This window comes from Protobothrops mucrosquamatus, unplaced genomic scaffold, assembly GCF_001527695.2.
Source record: "Protobothrops mucrosquamatus isolate PMUCROS unplaced genomic scaffold, P.Mucros_1.0 scaffold1977, whole genome shotgun sequence".
NCBI classification, from domain to species: domain Eukaryota; kingdom Metazoa; phylum Chordata; class Lepidosauria; order Squamata; family Viperidae; genus Protobothrops; species Protobothrops mucrosquamatus.
In genome coordinates this window covers 291949-303978 of record NW_015388093.1, presented here as the reverse complement: position 1 = coordinate 303978, position 12030 = coordinate 291949, and the positions used below count along the sequence as shown (strand labels likewise).

At 36.2% G+C, this 12030-nt stretch overlaps 1 protein-coding gene across 1 annotated transcript in view; it reads right to left on the bottom strand.

Moving 5' to 3' along the window:
- Positions 1 to 266: 266 nt before the first annotated feature.
- Positions 267 to 12030, bottom strand: part of NRIP3 (nuclear receptor interacting protein 3) — a 31289-nt gene continuing 19525 nt past the window's right edge. The window contains exons 3-6 of the mRNA XM_015823764.1: positions 10072 to 10154; positions 1394 to 1536; positions 505 to 554; positions 267 to 393 (exon numbers count right to left, since the gene is read on the bottom strand). Of these exons, the coding sequence (XP_015679250.1) occupies positions 295 to 393; positions 505 to 554; positions 1394 to 1536; positions 10072 to 10154 (375 nt within the window). The 3' untranslated portion in view covers positions 267 to 294. The remainder of the gene's footprint in view (positions 394 to 504; positions 555 to 1393; positions 1537 to 10071; positions 10155 to 12030) is intronic.

Genomic DNA, 12030 nt, shown 5'->3' with positions numbered 1-12030 from the left:
AGGGAACACATTTCTAGGCACATGAAAATACAGATGTGGCTTGTTACTCATTGAAAAATCCAAGCTTTCCACCACATATTATTTAGCACTGAAAGCTTTCTGGGCACTCATTCATTCATGCTACTTTTCAATAATGTAATAAATACACCACGATAGTGCATAGTGAACAATCATGAGAGCTCTCTGGCAACAAACAAAATCAATCCCAACCATTTGTCCCACATATTCATCATGCTAGTAATTTAACTGTGTAACATCCTCTTAAATCTCAGTACAGCCTGACAGTTAAAACACTCACTTCTCTTCATGAATAGAAGCATTATTGACAAAAGGAATTTCTTCCTTGTCTGTCTTCCCCAGGATCAGATTTTGTTTCTCCAAGTTTATCACACACTAAGAAATAAAGATGAATAAATTAAAATACATTAGAAAATAATTAAAATTACTTGAGTAAAAAGGATAAGGATGTGCAAAAGGAAGAAGACCAAGAAAAGAGAAGTTTACCTTCAAATATTTCAGTGTTTGTAATCCCAGAGAGAAGCTTTTCTCATTATCTTCTGAAAAAAAAAATACAAAAACTATTCAGATAGATGCATTTTAAAAAAGAGCTTTATAGGAGCTCTGTTGCTATCAAGCACATTAAGGATATAATGTGATATTGTTACTTTTCTCAATTCCTCCTCTCCACTGGATGTCCTGAACATCTTGTAGAAGTGCCGTCCGAGTACCACCGAAACAGTGGCAGTTTTGTAATTTTTAATTCTCCAAATTTTGAAAAAAAAAATAATCTTAGAATTTTCCAGAACAAAAAAAGTGACAAAACTATCATGTTTCATTATCAATCGCATATTTGACTCACTAGCTATGTCCTTGTGATCCTTGGAAGTTAAAATACAATATAAACTGAAAATGTGTTCTCCACCTGCAACAGATTGCTTCTACTATAATACATATCTGTGGAACATGCATGTTCCACTACTATCAAACAAAATTTTGTGTTGCAAAATACTATACAACCAATATAATCAGGAGTTATTGTTATTAAAATCCACAGGCTACCCAATCCTAGAACTCTGGGCAACTTACAGTTTAAAAGACAGAAAACAGTAAGGAATAAAAAATATAGTACATAGAGGCAAACTGCACTCTATGTACTATAAAACACAACCAACAGAGATCCACAACCACCCGTAGGCCTGAGAGAACAGCTACTTTTTAAAAGATTTCCAGAACATCATCTGGGTGAAAACTACACAAATCTCGGGGGGGGGGGCATAATTCCAGAGGGCAATTATGGGGGTGGGAGATGGGGAGAAATTGGTTTATTATTCATGGTTCTAAAAATTTACTGGTGAAAGACTTGGTTATATGCAATGTGTCTATAAACACTTACCAGCCACAACAACTGCAGAACAATCTACATGGACAGTCCCCATTATAAGAGGCAGATGTTCCAGATGTCCAATCGCTTTCATATTATGTGGCAATGAAATCTTCTCACCTTCTGCTTTGCAGGTTTTCATATGCTCTTTTAACCTGAAGATGGAAATAAAACAACTGTGCTAATATCAGAAGTAAGTTCATTTTAGGGAGAAGGTGTGATGGAATGTGTACTTAGAGGAGCAGTGGGGGAGAGTTTTGGCAACACAGAATTTTCCCAGAGAGAGGCCCAGATTAAGAGTCTATACAGTCCCAAACTGGAAGTGGGAGGGGGGAATAGATTCAGGGTAGCCACACCCTAGAGTGTCTCAGGATATATCTAGTAGCTTATAACGTTATAGTTTTAGATGGGCAAGATTCTGGCCATTATGTGTAAATAATTAATTGGATTCAATTGGATTTCATTGTGTCCTCTGTAACCTTGGCCCTGATAGGAGGGCAATATATGTTGCACTCTATATACTAACCCTAACTATGTCAGTCTAAAATATCTATTTGAAGCCCAAAGTCCTTCCTTCCTTCCTTCCTTCCTTCCTTCCTTCCTTCCTTCCCTCTCTTTTTTCTTCTATTGTGAATAAAATATTACTACAATACGCATGTCTGCTTCCCCAAGATAGAGGTTGTTGCAGCACTGGTCAGCTCTTTCAGGCTGAGTATAATTCACATAGTCTTCATGGCCATGGCTAGGCAAACAGCAGAAAAAAGTTTTGTCATTTCCTTCTTCTGGGATGCTTTTTCAACTTCCAAGTCTAGCCTGAAGCTTGGGTATTTCCTAGTGGTTTTCCCACCCTGCGTAGTTCCTTAGCACCAGACAACTGACTGAATGGCAAGAAGATATAATTGCTTTCCATGAACTCTCCAAGAGTACTACCGGTACAAAGAAAGAAAAATAATTCTAACTTAGCCTAATGAAAGTGAGAAAGCAGAATTGGTAACAAAGAGAGAGATTATATAAAAATTAGTATTGATTATATAAAGTTGTATGGCTAAATATTGTTTTAGGAACAAAATTAAGAAAATTATTTAATTTTAAAATTTTAAAGTTATTTAAAAATGTTGAAACAAAGCAAAAGAGCTAGTGATATAATTGCAGCTGCCACAATATGGGTTAGATTTGGTGTCTTATCAACATACACTGAGAAAAGAGAATCTGAAATATTGAATTACAAGACATGAATTACAAGAGCATCTGTTTGCTTCAGTTCATGATTTTTAAGCCACTTTTTTACAGGGAAGGACAGCAAGGATGTTTGTGCTAAAAAGCAGATTGTGCTATTCTGCCTTCGTGAAAAATAGGGGAAAAAGTTAAGATAATTTTAACATTTGGCAAACCTTTCATATTTTGCTAATACATGATGTTCTATTGCTCTGTCGAGTATCAAATGTGAATCATGGAGACACTTTTAGTTTTTGACCTTTTTGCTGTTCCCTTACATAAAGGATATGCAATCTGTGGTCTTCCAAGTGGCTCCTGATAGTCCTGGATATGATTCCCAAAGCCTTCCTTCTCATTGCCAAAGTGTAATTTTTAAGATGACAGAAAAATAAAAATAGCAAATTTAATTTTTGTGCTGGCCTACTTGTTTCTGGAATGAGGTCCCCAGCATCCCACTTCAAGTGTGGCCCTCAATTAAAAAAACAGTGCTTCCCTCTGAAACAAAATTGTATCTATAGATTTATCACAATAGAGACTTTTTCTAAGGATTTCCATATTATTTACTTACAATTACAAATTGTTTTTCTTTTTCCTTGATAGATTTTTGTTATTTTTGCTAAACTTATACGCCACCTTTTTTCTAGGTTTCTGTTCTGACTCTTCCACCCCGAAGACCGGCCCATAGCCTCTCGCTGTTCTCCTCTCCTCAGCCTCCGTTGCGCCCGCACATCAATCACTGGCCCCATGTGATCCTCCTCTCCTGAATCACTTGCCTCAAGGCATGGAGGTCTCAGCCTTTCCATTTGGGGGCTGGTGGACGGCCCAAGCTCCGCCTCTGTCCCTGGCTGTGAGCTCCATTCCTTCGTCCCCATTGGAGCTTTCAGCTGGCTCTGATGCTGGGCCCGACGCCCACTCCTTTGAGCTGGCTGTGGAATCCTCCGGCAGCCGACAGGCCACAACAGTTTCAAGGCAATTAACACAGGGATCTTCCTTTATTTTAGTCCCATAACAGCCCTGCAAGCTAAGCCAAAACAGGGTGACTGGCCCAAAGTCACTCACTGAATTTCTATGGCAGATTTCTATCTTGACTCTTTAATGCTAGTCTAATATTTTAACCGTCACAACATACTGTCTATCTTGGGCATTTTTGCACTTTCCTTTGTGCATGTGTACTCTGACCTTATTTTAGAACTCAGTTGGTATATGTGAAGATTATAAACTGAAAATTTAACCGTCCTCTTCAGCTAAATTCATGCAATACATAACACAATGCAAACCAAAAGCCCCAGAGTATAAGAAATAGACAAGAATGGGATGTGTAGAAAGTTAGCTTTTCTGCTATTGATCTAAAGATGTTATAAATTGTTCATGGGGAACAATTAGTATTATTTAGAACACAGCCAGGCTGGTGTAGTGATGAAGGCATCAAGCTAAGAATTAGGAGACCATACATTCTAATCCTGCCTTATGCATGAACCCAGTTTTGTGACCTTGGACTAGTCATTCTTTTTCAGCCCTTCGAAGAAGGCAATGGCAAACTACTTCTGAAAAAGCTTGCCAAGAAAACTACAAGGACTATAGTTGGCAACTACTAGTGGAATAAAATCTGCAGGGACTCCACTGAGCCGAGGTGGCAAGTGGTTAGAATGCAGGACTGTAGCTACTTCTGCTGGTTGCTGGCTGCCAGCAGTTCGGCAGTTCGAGTCTCACCGGCTCAAGGTTGACTCAGTCTTCCATCCTTCTGAAGTCGGTAAAATGAGGACCCAGATTGTTGGGGGCAATATGATGACTCTGTAAAACTGCTTAGAGAGGGCTGTAAAGCACTGTGAAGTGGTATATAAGTCTAAGTGCTATTCCTTTCCTCCTGAGCATCAGTGCATGCATAAAAACCACAAATATTGCGATGCTGACACTCTTCCTAATTTTCATTAACTGGTTTAAAAGACCCCATATACTAACTCTCTCCCTTACTTCTAAGTTCACAATGCCTTATCTGAAAATCTTATTTCTGGGAATTCTTCAATTTTCACAATATTTACCAAGCTCATTACATCTCATCCAAACGTATTTTCTCCAAACCTTATAAGATATAACCTATTTTGTGCAGCAATCACAGAGATACTACTACTTTCAAGTCCAAGGTATATGGCTGCAGCTGCTGTTGATGGTATATTTTCTCCACACACAAAAAAGGACAAGATAACTATTAATGACTTTATTTTAATAATACATGTTTAAAATAGTTGAATATCAATATTTAATTGAAGGATGACCTTTAGCACAATCTTTCACTTCACTTTCTTTTATTGGAGTGACAGTGAATGGGTAAGCAATTGGTGAATCAGAACAAAATATTCCTGAAGGCAATCACAGTTGTTTGCTGTTCTTACCCTTTGCACTGACCTTTGTTCCCACTGAAAACTATCTAAAAAAACTACTAGTCTGAAAGCAATAATTCTTTCTTGTTCCATGAGAAACTGTTTTCATTTGTATCATCTTTAAGGTACTATTCTTCTGTTCCCTTCTGCAAGATGACTCATTCATGACTGATTCATGACCTATGCAGAGATGAGCCAGAGCTAAAGGCACTTTGATGCTGCTTCTTTGAAGGATCTATTTTTCTGTCTATTAATGGTATCACGTGGTTAGCAAAAGATAGGGGGGAAAAGTTCCTTTTTCAAATATACCCAGCATCTCTTTTCCTTTTTGCTCCAGCTTCTTAAATATAATAGTATTGCAATTCAAAAAACTTTAAATTACTGATTTTCTTTGCTTCCGCTGTAATTTCTGAATATTCTGAAGGATGTACTTTTTTTTTTCAATGCCCACTGCAGTCACGCCATCTCAATTTTATATTGTTTATTCCATGTTATTCCATGCTTATTCTAACAAGCTCAAAATAAAACAAATTTGCCCTGGAAGCAGTTGGAGATAATGTTGTCAATCTACATCAACAACAAAAATACAAAAACATTCTGATTGTAAAAACTTGCTTTTCTTAATTAAATACTGAAATCTACAAAATGGAACCAAACACAAAAGGGTGGCTCAATGGGAGGTTTTCATTTCCTGCATAACTGAAAATCTGCTTTTGAGTTACTATTCCAATCCTAATGGATGCTGACTGCTCCCCAAGGCCTATAGAATTTTATATTGCGTTTTTTTTGTTTTGTTTTTATGGATGCACATGGTGTACACTTTTACTATTACAGATAGTCCTCAACTTACAACAGTTCACTTAGTGACCAAAGTTACAACGGCACTGAAAAAAACAGACATGACAGTTTTTCACACTTACAACTGTTGTAGTATCCCCTTGATCAAAATTCGGAGGATTGGCAACTGGCTCATATTTATGATGGTTGGGGGTGCCAGAGTCCTGTGATTCCCTTTTGTGACTTTCTGACAAGCAAAGTCAATGGGGAAGTCAGATTCACTTAACAACCATGTTACTAACTTAACAACTTCAGTGATTCACTTAACTGTGGCAAGAAAGGTTGTAAAATGGGGAAAATTCACTTAACATTTGTCTCACTTAGCAACAGAAATTTTGGGTTCAATTGTGGTGGTAAGTTGAGAACTACCTGTATTTATTATTTTTGACATTGTAAATTGCCCAGAATCTTATGAATTTGGGAGGCTTCTAAATTATATAAATGAATACATGTGTACATACTGAACGTGCTAGGCTAGGCTGTTGCTATTTTTTAAAAAGAAAATAAATCAGAAATCTATGCATATCAATTTAAATCTTAACAATCTACCAATAGATTCTGATTTATTTTCCTGTCCATCTTTATCCCAGGAAAGTGATTGTACAATTAAGTGAATCTGGAAGGTAGGTTTATGGCTAAATTAGATTAGAACTTTTTACATATATAAATCTCATAACTGGCTTCTTCTTAGTTAGGCTATATGTATTTGAATTCATAACATTTACATCACAGATGGATTAAACAAAGCACATCACAAGACAATCATTTTTATAAAGTATGTTCTCAGAAAAAGTATAATGAGAAAATGTAAAATCACAATAGAAAACAGGAATTACAAAAATGAATGCTACCCAACCTTACTGTGATGCTGAAAAGTGCAGAAACTTGAAAGGGAAATTATGCACAAAATTCAGTATAACATGTCACTTAAGTTTCAGACAGGTTCCATTTAATAAGAGAAATGGATTTCTCCTGGGCAATTAAAACATAGGATTTATTATTTTTTAGAAAACTTGAGAGTATCATGCAGTCTCCTGCAATAGAATAGCTTTAGAAGAGACAACTGATCAACAAAAAAAAGATTGTGGATAATGAAGAAAATTCTTAACAATTAGTGTTAATTAAAACTTTGTATACCCAGGAATGCTAAATGGAAGTAAGGGTATACCATAAATTTTAATTTTAAAAGTTGAAAGAGTCATTATTCATCACTTCAAAGGAGAAAAACCAGGCAATTTGTACATTTCAACTAATTTCCCCCTTAAAAGTAGAAAATGTAACACTTTGAGAAAAACATCATCTGTGTTGTCAGGAATAAATCAGTCATATTGATAGCTGTGCAAAAGGAGACACCCACAACCAAAGAGTGGTGATAAAACTAGTAATTAAGACAGCGAACCTCACATTTTGAAGTTTCCTGTTGTAACAATGGATTTGACAATGTAAAGTGCTTTTGTTGAATTTTTCATTACATTTCTAACTTAAAATTACTTCTTTTTTACAGTAATAAAAATACAAACATCTTTCATTTTTTTTATAAAAGGAAAACAATTAAGGCAGCGTCATGCATCCCTGCATCAGTTCCCTTACGTAAGCATGGGATGGAACAGAAGTATATTCTATGCTGCCCTTTTGGATAGTCAGTAATTCTGACTGAGATACATGGCCAAAGAAATTATTTGAATATGGTAAAGAATACACTCAATGTTCTTCTTCCCACCACTATTATTACTCCCACCTCAATAAATATAAGCGGTAATTTCTTTGATGGAACAGCACAAAGTCTCTAAGTCAGGCATGTGAAACTCGCGATGTCACGTGACATCGTGCAACATATTGGGCCGGTTTTGCCATTGCCGGCAATGGGGTGGGCGTGGCTTCCATGTGACGCATCCGGCCTGTGGGCCGGCAGTTTGACACCCCTGCTCTAAGTCTATATGAGTTTTAAATTAAATATTAACACCAGGAGTTTGGGAGTTAAACCTGCTGTGATTCATTGTGAAATTTTGCTAAGACCCAATTTATGAGTTTGTCACAATTCATTGGTATGATATATCTATTTGTTATGAAATTCAAAACTTCAGTTCTCAAATGTTTGGGGAGTCTCTCCTCTAACCAAGTATTACTGAAGGGAGCTCATGTGCAAATAAAGACACAATTAGGAGAAGGAAGAGAGCACAGTTTTTAGAGGTCAAATCCTATGTGTCAAGGATACAGAATGTGAAAGCCCAGAAGGCCTTATGCAACCCTCCAAAACCTTTGGTGGATCCACAGAATGCTCCAAAATTTGCCTTCATATTTAATGGACAAAATGATTAAATATATTTTAATTAATTTTATTATGTTTATATTCAAATTATATTTTTAATATCTTATCCCTGCTCTCCTTTTGAATGAATGCAGCCCCCAGCAAATGAAGCAAAGTCTAGCATGGCCCTCAACACACACACCCAGACATTAGTGCTATATACTATTAATAAATACAAATTGGTAGTTGGAAAAGGTAACAAAATGTGAAAAAATAAAACATATTTTGGAAAATAAATAAATAAAAGGGAATTGAAAATACTGAATATACCCAGTAATCAAAAAATCTTAGATCCAGTGGGTAGAGGAATAGAATGAAATGCCTTGAAGGAAATGGCTGGAATGCAACACATTTTGTGACAAGTCCTAAAAGCCAACATTTCATAAAGTAGCAGGACAGTTTCAAGGGCTGCTCTTGCAATGTCTTTAGCTAGTGCTGTACAGAGAAACTATATATATATTCCAACTAAATAAGTTTTTTAAAATAATGTATCAAATCAATCCTCACTTCAGAGAAGACCCTATATAAAATGCCTACGTCTCAGTTTAGCTAACAAGAAGTGCTTCTGAGGTGGTTTACTGGCTCAACCCAATAAAACAATAAAAATATGATTATGGTTTATTCTTTTGTCACTCTCAACAGTTTGTTCCACTAGATCAGGGGTCCTCAACCTTGGCAACTTTAAGACTTGGGGACTTCAACTCCCAGAATTCCTCAGCCGGCAAAGCAGGCTGAGGAATTCTGGGAATTGAAGTCCCCAAGTCTTAAAAGTTGCCAAGGTTGAGGACCCCTGCACTAGATCAAGTTTGTGACAGCATGAATAAATATCATTTTCCCTAATTTCCTGCCAAACAGTTGTGAAAGGCATGATTACAAAGTTCAGGATAATATATGGCTTCCCTCATGTTGTAGAACTTCATTCCAACAGCCCCATCCCACATAGCTAACTGGGACAGATACCTGAAATGTCACCTGGAGTATCAAAAGTGGTCCATCCATGTGCTGGAACAAGGGAACGCTCACTCTGCTTTCCAGTCCTGCTTCAGAAATATATTTACTGGATCCAATGAGAAGGAAATAAAGGTGCCAGCTACTCTGCAGGAAGTAATACTAACTTACAGTATAAAACTCTTACTAAATGTATAATGATGACTTTGGGTAATGAGAATGTAAATTACTCAGCCGTGCTCAGTTCATTACAGGCACAACCACTGAGAGCTACAGTGTTACTTAAATAAGTCATGACAGTTACAAAAAAACTGGCATTTATTTTCTCAGTAATCAGTGTGGGATGGCTCCTGGGTTGTAAATTGTTATTGCTAAAATAATCGTTTCATGGTCACCAGACTAAAACTTTTCAAGGCTATTTTAGAAACAGGAAAAAAATAATAGACCAAATTACCACCGGAATAAAAGCCTTTCCCAATATGTAGTATCATTCTAAATTTATTGAAACACGGTTCCCTTGTTCCAGACTTACATTGTTTAAACTTGTACGCATTAAGTATTGGTTTGAAAGACAGATTCTCGTTTAGCTGTTTCAGCCTGTTTCTAGAGAGATTTTTACGCCAGTTCAGGAATTTGCAAACACTGTTTAACAAAAGTAAAGGAACAATAACAAAAGCTATCTATTTATATATACTGTGATACTAGATGCTCCTTTCAAGATCATTACTCTATGACAGAAAGAAGGATGCTACAGATGCCCAGAGAAATGTTGCTTCTTTGATTCAGTACCACTATTAATAATAATAGTTTTGTAATTTATACCATAATTTTCTTTTCTCCCTTTCTGCAGTAGCAAACTCTTAGCTCAGCTTGCAACTTCAAAGGTAACCTTAAGACCTAAATCTGTAACTGAGCAGTACAACCAATAATGACCTCAGCTTGTAAAAGAAAGAGAATTTGATTGCTTTACATCAATTGCTACAGCCACAAAGAGTATTGCTTACCCTAATCTCTCCAGACATGCAGATGAAATTATATTGCGTTGGCATCCAGTATTAACCACAACTTGCAATTCCTTCCCATTACACTGTAGAAAGAAACACAGCATTTTTGAAAAATATCAGCTGAATTATCTGTATTTCTATTGTTTTTTGATACAGTTTTAAGAAAAAAAAGTTCTATCTCCATTCCCACCCCTAAGCATTGGGGACACAATAGCTATGTTCACAAGGACCCTTAGCTACACTTGACTTAACCAAGGGTTATGCCGTTTTCCCAGAAAATTGAATACAACAAAGCACCATAAATTAACAGCAGGAACTGAAGTAGCACAAAATGCTTGACTAAAGTATAGTTGAATATTTTGTGGTCCAGTGGGTCATACAAACCCAGTGTTTGGATTTATTAGATTTTTATACTGCTTTTTATTTAGGAACTCAAGGAAGCACTAACAGCTCACAACAACTCTGACATAATGGGAATATATTTCACAGGGCTGACTTACAGGGTTCTTGATGTTCTCTGAGCTTGCATCTTTTCCTGCACACCTAGCCTGATTATGTGACCTTGCAGGAGACAAGCATGCTCAGGGAACACCAAGAAACAAATATCATAACAACTCTGTGACATAAGTTGAGCTTATGTCTCACCCAACACCCACCCAATGAACTAATATTATTAGGGGTGGTTTCCAAGTTAAAATGTATTTCATATATTAAAGCTCAAACCCCGTTACAAAGCCATGCTATTTCAGAGACTATTAGATGGGAAAACAAAATGGAGAAATTTTAAGAAGTCAAATGCTGTTAGACAGTGGACAGTATATAATCTATGTGAGAAATGTTTGCTGAAAAAAAAGTTGGGATGCATATGAAAGTGTATTTATGCCCCCTTTTTATATGGAAGTGGGGGTTGGATATGTCAGAAAAAAAATAACACATTGAATGCAGTGGGAACGGGGTATTTAAGAAAGTCATGATGCATGAATGTTACCATGGATGTTTTATTGTTCCTTGAAGAGGAAATTTTATAATTTTGCTGTAAACTGTTAGTCAATTCCCTGAAACCAGCCATATGCAAGTTTAATTTGTATGTTTAAATGTCAAAATGTTTTGTTCATAAGAGATAAATGAGAACTGAATTGCAAAACAAATATATGAAGGAACAATGAATAAGTTGCGCAAAAGGGAAAAATAGTAAAATCATCATGGTTTGATGGTATTAATAAAATCCTGAAAAAAGGAGAGATAAGACGTTTAAAAAGCAAACAGCAATATATCAAGCACAGAGTAAACTCGGTGAAAGCAAAGATGATTTGTAAAATCAGAAAAGTACAGAGAAACACAGTAAATAGTGTGGAAGTAAACTAGATTTAGCCAGATTTTATTTTCTCTTACTTCTTTCCTTTCCTTTGTATGCTATCGTTTATTATTTATCTGTGCTGTGCACAGTATAATGTTTACCAAACGACAATAGAATGATATTTGTTTTAATAAAGACAAACTGGTTCACATATGAAAGGTGTATGACACAGACAAGACTAAAATGCAATTGCCTAATATATGCTCAATGTGTTGTGTAAACTCAGCCAGTTTAATTAATTTGCAGGCCATTGGGTTGAGTCAATGTTTTGTCTACGGACAGACCTCAGTAGATATTGCTCAAAACATGGGGAATAACTCCAGGACTTCAGGACACAAGCTCAACTACTGGAAGTGATTCCCATGATCAGAATTAATCAGAGGAGTAGCTCTATTAGTTGTAACACAAATCACATAGGCTACAATTGTGTGACTCCTAAGCCAAAAGAGCATAGCTCTCAATCTCCCCCTCATACCTTTTTATTATTATTATTTATTATTATTTATTAAATTTATATCCCGCCCTTCTCCTTGCGGACTCAGGGCGGCTGACAATCAATTAAAAATACATAAATAACAATTACAGAGTTAAAATTAATTAAG